The sequence below is a fragment of the Lucilia cuprina genome, chromosome 5, assembly GCF_022045245.1.
Source record: "Lucilia cuprina isolate Lc7/37 chromosome 5, ASM2204524v1, whole genome shotgun sequence".
NCBI lineage: Eukaryota > Metazoa > Arthropoda > Insecta > Diptera > Calliphoridae > Lucilia > Lucilia cuprina.
This window is the reverse complement of record NC_060953.1, coordinates 45,261,205-45,281,204: the sequence shown is the minus strand read 5'-3', so window position 1 is coordinate 45,281,204 and position 20,000 is coordinate 45,261,205. Positions and strand designations below refer to the sequence as shown.

Genomic DNA, 20,000 nt, shown 5'->3' with positions numbered 1-20,000 from the left:
TATCTATCTATCTATCTATCTATCTATCTATCTATCGATCTATATATCTATCTATCTATCTATCTATCTATCTATCTATCTATCTATCTATCTATCTATCTATCTATCTATCTATCTATCTATCTATCTATATATCTATCTATCTATCTATCTATCTATCTATCTATCTATCTATCTATCTATATATCTATCTATCTATCTATCTATCTATCTATCTATCTATCTATCGATCTATCGATCTATCGATCTATCGATCTATCGATCTATCGATCTATCTATCTTTCTATCTATCTATCTATCTATCTATCTATCTATCTATCTATCTATCTATCTATCTATCTATCTATCTATCTATCTATCTATCTATCTATCTATCTATCTATCTGTCTATCTATCTATCTATCTGTCTATCTATCTATCTATCTATCTATCTATCTATCTATCTATCTATCTATCTATCTATCTATCTATCTATCTATCTGTCTATCTATCTATCTATCTATCTATCTATCTATCTATCTATCTATCTATCTATCATTCTATCTATCTATCTATCTATCTATCTATCTATCTATCTATCAATCTATCTATCTATCTATCTATCTATCTATCTATCTATCTATTTATCTATCTATCTATCTATCTATCTATCTATCTATCTATCTATCTATCTATCTATCTATCTATCTATCTATCTATCTATCTATCTATCTATCTATCTATCTATCTATCTTTCTATTGAATATTTTTAAAAATTTCCACTTTATATAAAATATTTTTAAAAATTTCCACTTTATATAAAATATTTTTAAAAATTTCCACTTTATATAAAATATTTTAAAAAATTTTCTCTTTTTATTGAATATTTTTAAAAATTTTCCTTTTAATACAAAATTTTCGAAATCTTTTTACTTTTATAAAAAATTTCTATCTTTTATAGAAAATGTTCAAAAATTTCGATTTTTTATTGAATAATTTGGAAATATTTATTTTCTACTTTTATATAGAAAATTCACAAAAACTTCTATTATTTATAGAATATTTTAGAAAGTTAATCTTTTTTAAAGAAAATATGTATGTTGAAATAATTCAAAATTTTCTTTTTTTTTATTGAACTTTTACAGATAACTTTCAAAAATGTCGGTTTTTTGTCTTTATGATGATTTTCGATTAATTTCACAACTCTTTTTTACATAAATGAATTATAACAAACTTTATTAAAACACTGAAGCAACGTATTCAAAATAAAAAAAAATAACACTGTGAACTAATTTAAGAATGAGTTTTTCTTTTTTTATTTTGAATACGTTCTTGCATTAGAAAAATATATTAAATTTTATGAAAATATAATTTAATCATATAAATTCTTATTTTATTTACTTTTAATTGTATTTCGAGTTTTGTATGTAAATGCTAATTGTAATTTATTCACACTTGCAAATAGTAAATTTTAAATTGGTTGTGTTTTTGTTTTTTTATACAAAATTTAATTGTATATAAAATTGTTATAAAATTCTATTTCAATTATATTAAAACATAAATTCTAAATTGTGCAGTTTTAAAACTGTCAGTCTTCATTTTGAAAATGAACAATGAATTAATGAATTAATGCATTTTATATTTAATGCAAGTAAAAATGTAATTATGTATTGTGTGAATATGTGTGTGTGTATGTATGTATGTATTTCATGTACTTATGTATATTAGATGAAATATGCATGTAATGAAGCTTAAATTACTTAAAGATATTATGATTATGATAAATATATTAAAAATGAATGAAAGAAACAATGATTTAATGAATTTATGAATATTTTAATGAATTCGTGATATTTTTAATGAACTTAAAATATATAATTGGTTTCCATTAATACTAATAAAATAGTAAAATTAAAAAAATATATATATAAAATATCAAAAGTAGTCCTTTACAGTTACAACACAGTTAGTTCATTGTTCCAGATTTTCATTAGCAGCATATTGATTAATAATATCTTCAATACAGGTCTTAACATAGGTCTTATGGGGCTCTTCAATACTCTCCAGTTTGGGTAGCATTTTCATGAGAAATAAAAAGTCAGTGGATAGATTAATATTCTTATGTAATTGATTGTTCGAACTGTTGCCTATACCAGAACTACCATTTTCTTTGCTTTGTTTAAGGCCGTTAGTAGGGTTATTGTTGTTGTTTAGTAAAGTGGAGGCATTAACAATGACCGGTGTAGCACCAAGAGATTTCTCAGTTTTACAAAAACCATTGTTGTTATTATTGTTGTTATAATTTAAGTTATTTGGCACACCCGTTACCACTACTCCTCCATGGACTGTTGTCGGTGGCCAATTATCCATTCCATTACTTTGTAATTGTTGTTGTTGTTGGTATATGGCATGTTGTTGTGTTGTGGCATTGACTGGTATTATTTGTGTAGTAATTATTTTGGTACGATTCTTTTTTGGTGGCAATGTTAATGGCAGTCTTTCATGGTTTTCATTGGTTTTCAATAGACTCCTCGATGAGTTTGTAGTATTCTGTTCAACTGCCACAATTTCTGTTTTACCATTTATAGCTGGAACATTATTAACAGCACAACTATTACTATTACCCTTTTTCGCTTGTATACAATTGAGTATTTCGGGTAAAATCTTTTCAAATTTCTGTGGCAATTGTCCATTGGTGGTATCGGTAAATAATGTCAATTTCTTTGAATTATTTGTATTATCCATTTTCATTAGTTTCTCCGCTTGATCACCTACAATTCTATCACTTTCTTTTTCCTCCATTATTAAGTACATTTTACGTTTTTGTCCTGGGGCCATGCCATTGTTAAAGCTGCCAGCAGCCGCTGTTCCACTTCCTTTAATATGGCCACCATTTGTTGTTGCATCATCACAACATTTCTCTGTTATCATATAGACTTTACGATTTTTCAATGCTAAAGCATTTGATTTGGCCAGCAAACCAGCATTTAAAGTTTTTATAGCATTTTCCGTTAGTTCAGCCATTGTTGGTCCTTGACTTTGTTGCTGTAGTGTGGGTGTTGTCGAAATGTTTGGTGGCGGTGATTCGGCACAAGAGTGACTGCCATCACTTGTGTGCGAGATATTAGATGTTGTAGATGATATGGAATTTGTACGTTTCGGTGGTTGAACAATTATTGTCGATTGTTGTAGGGGCATTGCTGCAGTCGTCGTCGTCAATGTTGTCGAGTCCTTGGCAGTGATGGAGTTTTTTAAGACACTTATACGTTTCTGGAAAATAGATAATATTTTGTTTATATTTATATGGCAAAGGACGTAATAACACTAGTTCCATGTGAAGGATTTTCAATTTTTGATTTAGATTAGTTTTAAAATTTTATGCCGATTTTGAAAAAAAACAAACAAACTCTATTTAGAATAGTTTCATATTTCATCATAGAAAGTCTTAAAAACTAAGCATTCGATCTTCAACTAGTTGCAATACACAAAGAACCTCTATGTTCATTAAAAATGTTGATGCAATCATAAAAACATACACACACACACTCATTCATTAGAACTTAATATCTGAAAATTTTTTATGAAAAAGTAAAATTTTTAAAAATAAAGGAAAATTATTCAAATTATAAATTAAATGCTAAATAAAAAAGAGAATTTCCGAAATTATTCTCAAAAATAAATACAATTTAAAAAAAATGTATAACAAGAAATAAATTTTCCAAAATTGTGTTTTAAATTTTCAAAGATGTTCTAAAAAAACGAAAAAACATATTATAAAAAAAGAAAGACATTTTGAGAATCTTGTTTTTTTTTCATTTTTATAAAAAGGGTAAACATTTTAAATTTTTTTTAAAGAAAAAGTATTTTTTAAAATTTTCAATAAAAATCAGAAAAAAACTTTTGGAAAAATTTTCTTTAAAAACAGAAATGTTTAAAAATGTTTCTATAAAAACAGAAATGTTTAAAAATGTTTCTATAAAAACATAAATTTTTTAAAATGTTTCTCTAAAAACATACATATTTGAAAACTTTTCTTTATAAACAGATATTTGAAACATTTTCTATAAAAACAGAAATTTTTGAAAAAGTTTTCTATAGAAAACGGAATTTTTATAAAATTTTTCTACAAAAAACAGAAATATTTGAATAAAATGTATGAAAACAAAACTTTTTGAAAAATGTTTCTATAAAAAAAGAAATTTTTAAAAACTTTTCTTTCAAAACAGACATTTTTGAAAAATTTTCTATAAAAACATATATTTTTGAACAATTTTCTGTTAAATACTGAAACAGAAAAAGTAATTTTTATAAAATTTTTTACAAAAAATTTAAAATTAAAACAAAAAAAAGAAAGTTTCAAAAAATTTTCTACAAAAACAGAAATTTTTTTTAAATTATTTTTTTTTTAAACATAAATTTATGTGTAGTTGTAGTTGTTGCCTTGGCCGAAAAATTTGGGGTCATTGCGATACGCAGAACCGGCTGTCGGGGAATGAAACATAAATTTATTATTTATTTTATATCATTTTCAAAATTTTTCTTTAAAAACAATCATTTTTGAAAAATGTTCTATAAAATCAGAAATATTTGAAACAAAAAACTTATGAAAACAAAACTTTTTAAAAAATCTTTCTATAAAAGCAGAAATTTTTGAAAATTTTTTTGGAAAATAATTTTATAAAAACAAAACTGTTAAAATTTTTTGAAAATTAAAAAAAAAAATACATTTTTTGAAATTTTTTCTATTAAAATATAAAGTTTTAAAAAATTTTCTTATAAAATGTATATAATTGAAAAAGTGAATTTTGGAAAAAAAATATAAAAACAAAACTTTTACATTTTTGTAAAATTTATTTATTGTAAAAAAAAGGAAATTGAAAAAAAACTTCTGTAAAAACTAAATTTTTTAAAAATTTTCTCTAAAAAACGAAATTTTGAAAATTTTTCCATAAAAAAGAAATTCTAAAAAATTTTTTATAAAAAGGAAATTTTTAAAAAATTTTCTCTAAAAACTTAAATATATAAAAATTTTTTATAAAAAGTGAAAATTTTGAAAACTTTTCTATAGAAAGAGTATATGAATTTTCAATAACAATATAAAAATAGACAATTTTCTAAAATTTGTAATAAACATAACAAATTTTCCATTAAAAATTTTTTATAAAACATAAATTTTTCTAAAAATTTTTTAATTTTTATAGAAATTATAAAGTAGACAATTTTTGAAAGTTTTTTTTAGAGAAAACAAAATTTCGAGAATATTCTTTTCAAAATTTTCTATAGAAAAGAAAACTATGTATTTTAAGAAAATTTATAAAATTTTAAATTTTCCGAAAATTAAAAAATATAAATAAAAAATAATAAATTTTGAGAAATTTTCTATAAGATGGATAAATTTTCTAAAATATTCTATAAGAAAATAAAATTTTTATTTAAAAAGAAGAAATTTTTGAAAGATTCCTAGAAAAACAAAAATTTAAAAAAACTTTCTATAGAATATTAAACTTTTCTAAGCTTTTTAATAAAATTATTTCAAATTAAGATTAATCTCAGTTGTTTTCCTAAAATTAAACCCCTAGTTTTATCCAAATTATAAAAAGTTAATGGAACTGATCAACATTATAAAGAAATATACAAAAAAATCCTTTTTTACAAGTAATCCAGGTTAAGCTTTTTTAAGCTTTTAATATAACAATAACTTTGTTTTCATAGCAGTATGTGTATAAAAGTGTTCATCCTCATATGTAAATATGTTTGTGTTTATGTATGTAACATGTAAATATGTACAAAGAACATACTTTTAGATAAGAAATAATCCTAAATAAAAAAACTTACCTTGAAAACATGTTCCGTGACAATATTTGTGGTAGTAGTAACAGCTGCAGACGCCATTAATGCTTCCTTTTGCATGCGTGTTGGTGTCGTTTTTATTCGCGTTTTAGCCATTTGCAGCTAAAATGTTGACAGGATTAATTTCTTTTTTTTTTGTATTTTTATTGAAAATTACGTTTTATTGCCGAAATGTGCTAACACATACATATAAAAAAACTTTTAATATATTTAGATATTCGCATATAAAAAACTAGAAAGAGAAAGAAATGAAATAATTAAATTAGTATCAATTAAAAAATGGATAATATTTTAGTTTAAAATTTAAAATAAAACGTTTAAGAAAAATAATAATAAAAATGTGAGAAAGCTTTATTTTAAAGCTTTAAAATAGAGCATTAAACGGAGTTGCCAAATTTAGAACTAATCAGTCTGTAAAAAATTTCAGCAATGTTGTCCGAATCTGAACAACTTTTACTATGCTCAGACTCTAATCTGTGGAAAAATTTTCAGACTCTGGAGCAACTTTTTAATAGAAAAAATATTGGACTCTAAGCAACTTTTCTATAGAAAAAGTTGTCAGACTCTGAGGAACTTTTCTACAGACTCTGAGCAACTTATCTATAAAAAAAGTTATCAGATTCCGAGCAACTTATCTATAAAAATAAGTTATCAGATTCCGAGCAACTTTATAATAGAAAAAGTTCTCAGACTCTGAGCAACGTTTCTATTGAAAAAAAATCGGACTATAGAAAAAGTTGTCAGACTCTGAGCAACTTTTCTTTAGAAAAAGTTGTTAGACTTCAAACAACTTTTCAAAGTTGTCAGATTTCGAAGAACTTTTCAATAGATAAAGTTTTCAGAAAAAAATGTCAGACTCTGAGCAACTTTTCTATAGAAGAAGTTGTCAGACTCTGAGCAACTTTTCTTAGACTATCAGCAAGTTATCTATAAAGCTAGATACTTTGCTATAGAAAAAAGTCAAAGTTGTCAGACTCTGAGCAACTTGTCAGACTTCAAACAACTTTTCAAAGTTGTCAGATTTCGAAGAACTTTTCAATAGATAAAGTTTACAGACCCTATAGAGAAATATGCCAGACTCTGAGCAACTTTTCTTTAGAAAAAGTTGTTAGACTCTGATCATCTTTTTTGTACAAAAAGTTTTTAGAATATGATCAACTCTCCTATACAACAAGTTGTCAAAATCTGATGAACTTTTCAATAGTAAGTTATCGGGATTTGTCAGAGTCTCATCATCTTTTATATACAAATAGTTGTCAGAAACTCATAATTTTTTCTATAGAAGAAGGCGTCAAAATCTGATTAACATTTTATACAAACATTTTTCAGAATCTGATAAACTTTTCTTTAGAGAATGTTGCCAAAATCTGATCAACTTTTCTATAGATAAAATTGTCAGAATTTGAACTTTTGAATTTCGCAAACAAAAAAAATTTTGTTATACTTTTAGAAACTTTTCTAAAGAAAAAGTTCTTAGACTCTGACCAACTTGTCTAAGAAAACAAATTATCTGACTCTGAAGAGCAGAACAAAATGGAGTCCCTTCGACTGTACTTGACTGCTCGCTCACAGTGAACTACTAGGTTAACAGAACAAATTTTCTATAGAAAATGTCAGACTCTTACCAATTTCTCTATAGAAAAAAATTGTCAGTTTCTGAGCAACTTTTCTAAAGAACTTTTTGTGAAATTTAAAATCTAAAAATGTTTTAGTTGGCAACACTATTGGTGCTTTAAGCATGCATTTGAAAACAAATCTTATAGTAAAAGCTTTCTGTGTTTTGTAACAGTCATTGAGTCAATAAACTGAACTCTTGAGTGTATTAAACTGAAAATAAAGCTTTACGTTTGCTTCATATTCATGTTCAAAACAATTTCTTTTAAGGAGGGGAAGAAATTGAGAATAAAGCTTATTGAATAGTATTGAATCAAGTTCAGAAACTTTAAAATGTAAAGTTTTTTCTGCATGTTTTTTTTCGCTTAACGTTGTCTATTTAGTTGTTTTTTGTGTGTTTGTTGTGTTTTTGCTGTATTATGTGTGAATGTGTGTGTTGAGTGTATTATGTTGGTTTTTCTTGTTGGTGTTCTAAAAATAATTTGAACGTCATTGTTTGGTTTTCAAGTTTTATTTTATTAGTATTTTCCTCCCTTTTTTATTTGATTTAATTTTAGTAGGTGCGTTAAGTAAAACACGAGTGTTTGTGTGTTTAAAATTATGTTTGTTTGTCTGTCTGTCTGTCTGTCTGATTTAGTTTCATCTACTTCTTGTTGTCTATTTGTGAGGTTAGTTTGATTTTTATTGTTGCTTGGTGTTGTTGTTGTTTATGATGCTTTTGTTGTATGTGTGTTTAGTCTAGCTTTTTTTCTTTTGGATGTTTTTGGATTGTGTATTGTTGTTGTTGCTGTTGCACAAAAATAAAATCTTATTACAGATTTTTGTACAAGAACTTGCCGAACAAGTTTAAGGTCAAGTTTATGGTAAAAATAATTAAATTGCAAAAAACAAGATGCCACTAAAGAATGCAATTTTTTGTTGTTGTTATTGTGATTGCAATGTATTGCAGTTTTTTTTAATAACTTTTTATTTAATTCACAAAATTTTTACACTTTTTTACGATTTCTTTATTTACAGTTCTTCTTTAATTTATAATTAATATTTATGTTAATAAATTTGCATTTTTTTATTAATAAAATAATTATTATTTGTTTTTACTCTCTCTTTAGTATTTTAGTTTTAATTAAACCAAATTTTTTTTTGTTTTACTTTAATTTCTATTTATTAATTTGTCTCAATTATTTGAAACCAACCGATCTTCTTACTTGTTCTTTGTTTACTGACTGACAACGACTCTAGTAGTTGGGAAAATTGTGAGTTCTTTAATGGTTTTTGCAAAATACAAGAACAACATACAACTGCAATTTTAAAACTTTAAATTAGATCCCGTAACTAGACATTTATTTACTCAATTACTACTTTTTTTACTTCTACACTTCACTAAACTGCACACAACAACTCACTATATCCAACAACAACAACAGCTCTTGCATTAAAAAGTTGTCTCATTTTGTATTTCCATTTTTAACTTTCTCTCTATATAGCTCTCTCTATCTCTCTCCTGAAGTTTGGCTAACTCTCCTAAAAGTTCTGTTTTCCCTATTAGTCCCAAAAGTTCAGTTCTTTGTTTTGTTTTGTTATTTTCTTTGTCACTTTGCAAAAAGCCCTTTTTTAATAAACAACAATTTAAAAGTAAAAACAAAATATTCAACTGCTTAGTTTATGCCTGATTCTCTACAATAAAAACAAATACATACATACTCTACAGAACTGCATTAAGTACCTTCAAAATGTTCGTTATAGAATCGGTATATATGTACATATATCTTTTTACAATATAAAGGCTTCATTAACGTATTGTATTTGTTGTTTTCTTTATGTTTGCTGCTGCTGTTAACCAACCCTGCTTAATGTGGTTGGTTGTCACTTATCGGAAGTGCACTTTTATGAACACTCTCTCCTACATGTTGGTTTTGAATTTTTTCATAATTTTTTTTTATTTTGTTGTTGTTGGTATTATTATTAGTGTGACCACATTTAAATTAACATACAGGGTTAGCGACAAAAATAAGAGAATTATACTAACGATTTTTCGTTAAAACTTAAGCACAATCTGTCAAAATTATTCTCAATCTGATAACTTTTCCTACAATCTGTCAACAAACAACACAAACAAAAATTGCTCTCAATCGGTTGTTCAAAATCTAACACATTTTCTAAACAAAAGTTGTTCAGAAACTGACATTTTTTAAATAAAACTTTCTTAAAAGAGAAGTTAATCAGAATCTGACAACCTTTTCTTAAGAATAGTTGTTCAAAATCTGAAACTTATTCTAAAGAAAATTTTTCGGAATCTAAGAATTTTTCTAATGAAAAGATGTTCAGAATGTGACAACTTTTTCTAAAGAAAAGCTGTTAAGAATCGGACAACATTTTCTAAAGAAAAGTTGTTCAGAACTTGACAACATTTTCTAAAGAAAAGTTGTTCAGAATCTGACAACTTTTTCTAAAGAAAAGTTATTCAGAATCTGACAACTTTTTCTACAGAAAAGTTGTTCAGAATCTGACAACTTTTTCTAAAGAAAAGTTGTTCAGAATCTGACAACTTTTTCTAAAGAAAAGTTGTTCAGAATCTGACAACTTTTTCTAAAGAAAAGTTGTTCAGAATCTGACAACTTTTTCTAAAGAAAAGTTGTTCAGAATCTGACAACTTTTTCTAAAGAAAAGTTGTTCAGAATCTGACAACTTTTTCTAAAGAAAAGTTGTTCAGAATCTGACAACTTTTTCTAAAGAAAAGTTGTTCAGAATCTGACAACTATTTCTAAAGAAAAGTTGTTCAGAATCTGACAACATTTTCTAAAGAAAAGTTGTTCAGAATCTGACAACATTTTCTAAAGAAAAGTTGTTCAGAATCTGACAACTTTTTCTAAAGAAATGTTATTCAGAATCTGACAACTTTTTCTAAAGAAATGTTATTCAGAATCTGACAACTTTTTCTAAAGAAAAGTTGTTCAGAATCTGACAACTTTTTCTAAAGAAAAGTTGTTCAGAATCTGACAACTTTTTCTAAAGAAAAGTTGTTCAGAATCTGACAACTTTTTCTAAAGAAAAGTTGTTCAGAATCTGACAACTTTTTCTAAAGAAAAGTTGTTCAGAATCTGACAACTTTTTCTAAAGAAAAGTTGTTCAGAATCTGACAACTTTTTCTAAAGAAAAGTTGTTCAGAATCTGACAATTTTTTCTAAAGAAAAGTTGTTCAGAATCTGACAAATTTTTCTAAAGTTGTTTAAAATCTGCCAAACATTTCTAGTGATAAGTTGTTAAAGAAAAGTTGTTCAGAATCTGAAAATTTTGCACAGAATAGTCTCCCTATTGTATATTAAAAAAAAATCAAATCAATTAACTAGCAAATAATCCAAACAGCAAAACATGACTTTCCAAAAATAAAAGAAAACACAGAACGATTAAAATCATCATCATTATCATCAAAATTAGAAAAAAAACCAAACGTAGAAATAACAATAAATAATAGTCGAGTAAATATGAACGTTTCTTTGTTTGTATTTGCATTATTATTAAAAAAGAACAACAATAATATGATTGTTGCAGTCACTCGCTCGTTTATTTGTTTGGTCGCTCACTTGCTCACTAAAACCCCATTTATGTATTGAAGATGAAGAAGACAAATGTTGCAGAACAAGTCTTCTCCCCCTGGCATTGAAAATTGTATTTTTGTTTATGCTTTTTGCTTTGTTTTTTTCTCTTCTTCTTCTTTTTCATGCATTTGTTTTGTTATTTTTGCATTTGAAGTTCTATGCCCATACCAAGTTCAATAACCTTTGACTTTGACAGAATACTAACAGCAGCAATAACAATATATAATACAACAACAAAGCATGACTAACACTAATGCAAAAACAATAATAAATAGCAAAGAAGCTAAATGTTTGTTGTTGTTATTCGTACCATACGACTTGTAATTCTGTATGCATTTTTTTGCTCCCATAATTCTTTATCGACAACAACAAAAAGAGACATTTTAAAAATTAAGCACAACTTTTTTTGTTTTGCTGCTATATTGCTTTTGTTGTTGCTGCTAATGGGAGAATCATTAAACAGCAACTTTTATTCCCTCTTATATAGAGAAGACCACAAATGTTAAGCATCCCATGAAAAGCTTTTTTATTCAACGCCATTATAGAATGAACATTTGAATGCATTCTGCTTATTTTGTAATGCTACGTAAAGTAATCGAGAGTGAGTGCAGCTCTATTGTCGCCAGGAAAGTGTGTATATACAACTTAATAGTACCAATTGTGAGACTGACTGTTGGACTCGATTGTAATAAACAAATATTTTAGTTACATCAGTATGTATGAATGTAAAAGCAAAAACAAAAATGTATGAAAATTATATTATAAAAAGAAAACTTGTTGACTTTTTGCATGCAGGGATCAGTCATCCTGATTTCTTTAATATTATTTTGATGTTGAAACAACAAAAATATGTTGTTGGGGTTGTAGTTTTTCTACTAAAAGAATGTAAAAGCTGATTGGAACCTAGAGGTAGATTCTGAGGGAGTTTTTCTATAACATAGGTTTAGAAGGGATGCATATCCACTCGTAGACAATAAGGTCCATTGCGATTCCCTTCAAAAGAGCGAAGATTCGAAAAAGCAGAAAAACAAAAACCTACAAGAAAAACTAGAAAGAAGAAGATGATAGGTTAAAGGATAGAAAATAATAATCAGTCCATATCCTTAAGACTGAATATATATAAGAGAAAATCTTTGTCCCCCTGTAAAGCCCAGCCGAGGAAGTGATTAATTCCCTTGACAAAATCTAATAAACTGAGAGGTTCATAACACGCTATATCCCCCATTTCTTATGGAATCCTTTCCCTATCTATGTCAGCCTGTGATGATGTATCCCAGGACAAAGGCTAGATCGATTTTATTCCTCATGTTTGCACAACCCGCCAAAATCCGGCAGTCTAAGGATTATGATAGGGATGCTAACGGTGAAATGCTTAGTTAAGATCTTTCTCAGTAAATGGAGCAGCAACACTTACTGAGAAAGAACTTAACTAAGCATTTCGCCGTTAGCATCCCTATCATAATCCTTAGACTGCGTCTATCTAGTCCTATAAGTATTGTGATATCCCCCTTTTCAACTTTTCCTACTATTCCAAAATTGGTCCAAATTATCATGGAATCTTTCTACAACTTACTTTATTGTGATCTGAGCAACTTTTCTGAAAACAAAGTTTCTTATATTTTACTCAATTTAGAACTTATTCTTTATAGAAAAGGAGATAAAAGTATAGCAAATAATTATCCCCCAGAGAAGTTACAATTCCCTTAACAAAACCTAATAAACTGCGAGGATCAAGACTCGCAATATCCCCCATTCTGTCATGGAATCTTCTCTATAGCTATGTCAGCCTGTGATGTTGACATTGTGATATACCCCTTTTAAACTTTTGGCCATAGGCTCTTTGATTCCTTGCAAACCAATCTACTATTCCAAAATTGCTCCATAATGTCATGGAATCTTTCTATAACATACTTTATTGTGATCTGAGCAACTTTTCTGAAAATAAAATTTCTTATATTTTTATTAAATTTTGAACTTATTCTCTATAGAAAAAGTTGTCACATTCGTTCGAACTTTCTATTATTTATTCGGCGGTTTCAGTTATATGGGGGCTAGGTGAAATAATGGACGGTTATTAACCATTTTCAATATGATTCGTCCCTGGGACAATAGAAGATCATGTACCAAATTTCATTAAATTATCTTCAAAATTGCTACCTGTAGTTTGATTACAAGGTTTACATGGACGGACAGACGGTCATAGCTAAATCGACTCAGAAAATGATTCTGATCCTATTGGTATACTTACAAACATCAGCACCAATTAAAATTATTGTAGGTTATAAATACCAGACACCAAAAAATTTCCTGAAGTTGTTAGATTCTGAGAAAAAGTTGTTCGATTCTGAACAACTTTGGTATAGAAAATATTGTCTGATTCTGTTTAACATTTCTATAGAAAATATTACCTGATTCTGAGTAACTTTCCTATAGAAATAGTCATCTTAATGTGATTAATGTTTCTATACAAAAAATTGTCACAATCTGACAAACTATTACATAGAAAATTTGTTGACTATTCTATAGAAAATTTGTTAATAAATTAATTTTAGTTAATCTTTTAAAAATCTTGTAAAATTTAATAGATTATTAAATACACAACCAAATACGTACATCTCAGCAGTTCGACGGGACAGTACCGAACTGACCACTTAACCTACAATTGTGGTGGCCCCTAGCCACCTGCCTACCCAGGTGACCGACCATTTTAACATGGGCTTGTCCTACGAGGAAGTCAATCGTCACTATACACCCTACAAAGAGACAATAAAGATTGCCTCCGCTTTCGCTTATAAAGGGGACACTAAAGTGACGACTGTCTTCATTCTCGATTACAAAGAGTTTATTTGTGACGAAAGACCAAAAAAATACGAATTGGAGTCAGATATTAATTGAACTAAAATTTAAACATTTCAAGTGTCTACTCTCCAGAATACTATGGGACAATAATGTGACGATTGACCCGAAAGATATATATTTGAGTCAACCAGATGGTGGCATATTAGTAGATAGTAATAATCTTTAGGTTACTTGAGGATAGTAAAGAGACGACTGTCTCCGCTCCCGCTTTCAAAGAGGACACTAATGTGACGACTGTCTTCATTCTCGATTACAAAGGGTACATTCGTGACGAATGACCCAAAACATACGAATTACGATCATTCAGGTGGTTAACTATTAGTGGATATTACTTTTTCGTATGCATTTACTCTTTGTCAAACTGCTGGGATATCTTACAAATTTAATAAATTGCTATAATATAAGTTTGTAATTGTGCTTCTTTTGAAAATGTCCTGTAGATTTTCTTGACTTTTAAAGTTCAGTGCAAATATTTATTTCGAATAAGTATAAGAAAGAAATCCCTTTAACGATTCTATACATTGTCCTGAATACGTACTTAAAAGCTTATACACATTACATCATGCCAGACAAACTTCTTCATATATAATTACATGTATATATACTTGTTATATACATACATATGTACATGAACACATATGTATATTGTGTATGTATGTATTTATTGTCTGGTACTTCGACAACTTTTGTGCAGAACAGCATTATATTTTAATAATACATATGTATATACATATAGATTTATTTACAACTTAAGTAGTAAATATTATTGTAAAGAAAAAATCACGTGTGTAAAATTTACATATATGTACATATAAAGAATAAAAATGATTAATAATGGTAGAGTCTAAACCATATAGTGGTGGACCATTTATGTATACAAGAGTAATTTTATTTTATAAGATATTATATTTTGTTGTTTTATTTTTGTACAATTTTTTTATAACAGTCTGTGCAACAACATCTGAGAGGGGTTTAATCACAACCATGTTGAGGTTTTTTATTGTAAAAAATAATTTGTGTAAACATTCAATGTAATATAACAGGGTTGGAAAATTATAAAAATCAAACTAAAGTTTTCACTTAAATTTCATTTATAAAGAAAAATTTGTGAGATTATATTTTTTCTATAGTAAAAGTTTATAGGTATAGCTTTTCCATAAAAGAAATTAACAGATTTTTAATAACTTTTCTATGGAAAAATTTGTCAGATTCGGAACAACTTTTTTAGGAAAAAATTTCACATTTTTAATAAGTTGTCTATAAAAAAAAGTTTTCAGCTACTAAAAATTACAAATAGCTTTTCTATAAAAAAGTTTTCAGGTTCAGAACAATTTTTTCATAGTCAGTATCTGAACAACTTTTTTTTAGAAAAAGATCTGAGATTTTTAAAAACTTTTCTGTAGAGAAAGAAAAATTTGTCAAGTTCAGAACAACTTTTCTATACAAAAATTTTTCAGCTTCTGAAAAGTATTTCTAAAGAAAAAGTTGTCAGCTTATCAACAGCATTACCTATAGAAATGTTTCAGATTCTTAATAACTTTTCTATGAAAAAATTTGTCAGAAACAATTTCACATTCTTACAAGGTTTCTATAAAAAGTTTTCAGCTTCTGAAAATTATAAATAGCTTTTCTACAAAAAAGTTTTCAGGTTCAGAACAACTTTTTTATCGAAAAGATGTCAGTGTCTGAATAACAACTTTTAAACAACTTTTCTACAGAGAAGTTGTCAGATTCTAAACAACTTTTCTATAATAAAAGTTTTCAGGCTCAGAACAACATTTTTTTATAGAAAAAATTTACAGAAAGAAAAAGTTTCAGAAACAACATTTCTGAAATTTATATTTGAAAAAATAATCAGATTTCTGAACAGCATTTCTATAGAAAAATTTTCAGAAAGAAAAAGTTTTAGACTTTGAATAACTTTTCTTAAGAAAAACTTTCTTTTTATAGAAAAAGTTATCAGAATCTGATGAACTTTTCTATAGAAAAAGTTATCAGAATCTGATGAACTTTTCTATAGAAAAAGTTATCAGAATCTGATGAACTTTTCTATAGAAAAAGTTATCAGAATCTGATGAACTTTTCTATAGAAAAAGTTATCAGAATCTGATGAACCTTTTTATAGAAAAAGTTATCAGAATCTGATGAACTTTTCTATAGAAAAAGTTATCAGAATCTGATGAACTTTTCTATAGAAAAAAGTTATCAGAATCTGATGAACTTTTCTATAGAAAAAAGTTATCAGAAACTGAAGATCTTTTCTATAGAAAAAGTTATCAGAATCTGATGAACTTTTCTATAGAAAAAGTTATCAGAATATGATGAACTTTTCTATAGAAAAAGTTATCAGAATCTGATGAACTTTTCTATAGAAAAAGTTATCAGAATCTGATGAACTTTTCTATAGAAAAAGTTATCAGAATCTGATGAACTTTTCTATAGAAAAAGTTATCAGAATCTGATGAACTTTTCTATAGAAAAAGTTATCAGAATCTGATGAACTTTTCTATAGAAAAAGTTATCAGAATCTGATGAACTTTTCTATAGAAAAAGTTATCAGAATCTGATGAACTTTTCTATAGAAAAAGTTATCAGAATCTGATGAACTTTTCTATAGAAAAAGTTATCAGAATCTGATGAACTTTTCTATAGAAAAAGTTATCAGAATCTGATGAACTTTTCTATAGAAAAAGTTATCAGAATCTGATGAACTTTTCTATAAAAAAAAGTTATCAGAATCTGATGAACTTTTCTATAAAAAAAAGTTATCAGAATCTGATGAACTTTTCTATAGAAAAAAGTTATCAGAAACTGAAGATCTTTTCTATAGAAAAAGTTATCAGAATCTGATGAACTTTTCTAAAGAAAAAGTTATCAGAATCTGATGAACTTTTCTATAGAAAAAGTTATCAGAATGTGATGAACTTTTCTATAGAAAAAGTTATCAGAATGTGATGAACTTTTCTATAGAAAAAGTTATCAGAATCTGATGAATTTTTCTATAGAAAAAGTTATCAGAATCTGATGAATTTTTCTATAGAAAAAGTTCTCTTTTCTATAGAAAAACTTTCTGATAAACTTTTCTATAGAAATCTTTATCAGAATCTGATAAACTTTTTTATAGAAAAAATTATTAGAATCTAATAAACTTTTCTATAGAAAAAAGTTATCCAAATTCCATGAACTTGAAAATGTTGTAAGTTTCTGATGAACTTACCTTGAGAAAAAGTTGTCAGCTTTTCTCTATAGAAAACGTTTTTTTTTTTTTTAATATTTATATTTGATTTTAGAATTTGGTCTCTTATAGTTGCGATTATTAATGAAATTTAACTAAAATAAAGCGATTGTTCCGAAGAAGTAAGAAGTTTGGTATAAAATTAATAATCAAAACATTACAAGAGCTTTTATTGATATTACATTTATAAGACTTTCGTCATGTGTTTGATTTAGCACATGACTATTGATTTTAAAATAGTGAAATCATTAAAGTTTATAGTAAATTTCACAATTGAATGAAAGGAAATTTAACCCTTTGCTACTGACGTGGATTTATTATAATTATTTTATTTTTAAAAGCTTAGATTTTATAAGATTTGTTTTTAAAAATTAAAAATTTTAATTAAATGCTTAAAGCAATTAACAACTCCCAGCTTTGAAGTAGAAAAGCATTTTGAAAAAATGTACATATGTACATACAGCCAGACAGATGTTGCTGCATTAATTTTATATAGAATCGACTTAATAAAAACAACATAGGGAAAAAAAGCTTTTTACTTTTCAAAACATAATGTTTTTTGTTGTTACTTTCGCACAATAAAAGGGCCCTGAGCAAAAGCTTTAATGCAGTTTTTTTTGTTGTATTTTGATTTATGTTTTATTTTATAAATATAGGAGGGAAACAAAATAAGGAAATGACGCGTTGTTTTTATGTTTGTGGCGATGTTTTTGTTGTTGTTGTTATTGCTGATGGTTTTTTTTTATAAAAGTTGTCTGCTAAAAAGGAAAGCTTTTCGATATTGTTTTGTCTACTTGAATGTTTAAGGATATTTTGTTGCTTATTTCAGGTGGTAATTTTAAAGGTGTTTGAAAACTAAAACTGAGCAAATAAAATAAATATATGTAAATGCCACTAATTAACTTGCAACCCTCAAGCCCCACTTATTAACAGAATAATGATTTAAAAAAAGTCACGTTTTTTCTATTTGCTAAGGAATACGTCATCGTTATTATGTTGTTGATGATTTGCTTATGTATGTTGTAAAAGTCTAGTTGTTGTTGTTCTTTTTTATTTGAAGTTCATTAAACTTTTTAAATTTAATTTACACAATTTAAAGAGAAAAAAATTTTGCAATAATTACCCGTTTATTTTTATATCTTTACTAATTTGACAATAAAAGTGGAAGCTTTAGTAACACAAAATTTATTAAGAAAAAAGCTTTAATTGTTTTTTTTTTAAATGTCGTAAAGCAATTATTTTAAAATGAATATTTTTAACCAACACTTGCACTTATTATTGAAAATTAATTCTTAATGGAATTTATTAAAAAACATCACATTTTTGTTGCCAATTGTATTTACAATTTACAGTTATAAACAGCTTTACACATTATTACGTTATCCGCAATCATACATGTGTTCAAAAGAATGTTTGTTTGCAGCAGACGGTATGACCAACGAAACATACAGACAGACAAACAACCAGCCGGAAATTTATACATAATAAAACAATTATTCTTCTACTTACGTTTTTTCTATTTTTATAAAATAATTTATTTTTTTTATCTCTATTATCTCCTTTTAATTAAAATTTTCTTTGAAAAATATAAAAAAAAAACTTATTAAATTATTACAAAATTTTCTTCATGATCTTTCTTCACAACAACCACCTTTACCGGCTAAAGAGTTTATAAAAACTGCCAAAATAAAGTTCTTTTCATATTTTTGTAATATTGCACACACATTCGTACGTTCACACATTTCAATTGTTTGCTGTTTATTCTTAGTAAAAGCTTTTTTTTATTCTTACTTTGAAGAAAGCTTTTTAAAGTCTGCTTATTTTTTTTTCGTTTTTGTTTTATTTTTAACTCTAGTTGTGAGTGTGAGTAAAGCTCAACAAAATAATTATCGTGTTTTTTTTTTACATAAAGGGCTTTATATGGGGCTCAGAGTTGCCAATATATGAATTTTTAGATTCCTATTAACAGTTAAGGAACAAATTTGTGTGATCACAGATAAGAAAATTTGTTTTTCTCAATTGGATTGTTATTCATACAGATCGATAGCCGATTTATACTTAGATTTGCCATACAGTCTATAGATTATATATTAAACTATAGCCTATAGTTCTGATTATAGAACACTAAAGAAATGTATATTGGCCTTACTTCAGAACAGCCCATAATCTGGACTATAGAAGAAACCATAGTCTTGATTATAAAACAGACTACAGTCATGACCATAAAACAGTCTATAGTCTTGACTATAGAACAGTCTATAGTCGTAACTATTGAATAGTCCATAGTCTTGACGATAGAACAGTATATAGAATATTCTATAGTCTTGACTATAGCATAACCTATAGTCTTGACTATAGAATAGTCTATAGTCATTACCATAGAATAGGCTACAGTCTTGACTACAGAATAGCATGTAGTCTGGATTATAGAATAGTCTATAGTCTTTAATATAGAATCGTGTATAGTTTTGACTATAGAATAGTCTACAGTCTTGACTATAGAATAGTCTACAGTCTTGACTATAGAATAGTCTATAGTCTTGACTATAGAATAGACTATAGTCTTGACTATAGAATAGTCTACAGTCTTGACTACAGAATAGTCTATAGTCTTGACTATAGAATAGTCTATAGTCTTGACTAAAGAATAGTTTATAATCTTGACTATAGAATAGTCTATAGTCTTGACTATAGAATAGTCTGCAGTCTTTACTATAGAATAGTCTATAGTCTTCACTATAGAATAATCTATAGTCTTCACTATAGAATAGTCTATAGTCTTGACTATAGAATAGTCTATAGTCTTGACTATAGAATAGTCTACAGTCTTGACTATAGAATAGTCTATAGTCTTGACTATAGAATAG

General features: G+C 26.7%; 1 protein-coding gene across 6 annotated transcripts in view; it reads right to left on the bottom strand.

The window, feature by feature from the left end:
- Positions 1-1,355: 1,355 nt before the first annotated feature.
- LOC111689001 (integrator complex subunit 6 homolog) overlaps positions 1,356-20,000 on the bottom strand; it is a 38,914-nt gene continuing 20,269 nt past the window's right edge. The window contains exons 1-3 of one of the 6 annotated variants that reach the window (XM_046951242.1): positions 18,643-18,793; positions 5,815-6,061; positions 1,356-3,249 (exon numbers count right to left, since the gene is read on the bottom strand). In XM_046951242.1, the coding sequence (XP_046807198.1) occupies positions 1,951-3,249; positions 5,815-5,925 (1,410 nt within the window). In that variant the 5' untranslated portion in view covers positions 5,926-6,061; positions 18,643-18,793 and the 3' untranslated portion in view covers positions 1,356-1,950. Of the gene's footprint in view, positions 3,250-5,814; positions 6,062-8,541; positions 8,784-18,642; positions 18,794-20,000 lie in introns of those variants that run through there. The other 5 variants (XM_046951244.1, XM_046951243.1, XM_046951247.1 and 2 more) reach the window with 5 other exon arrangements.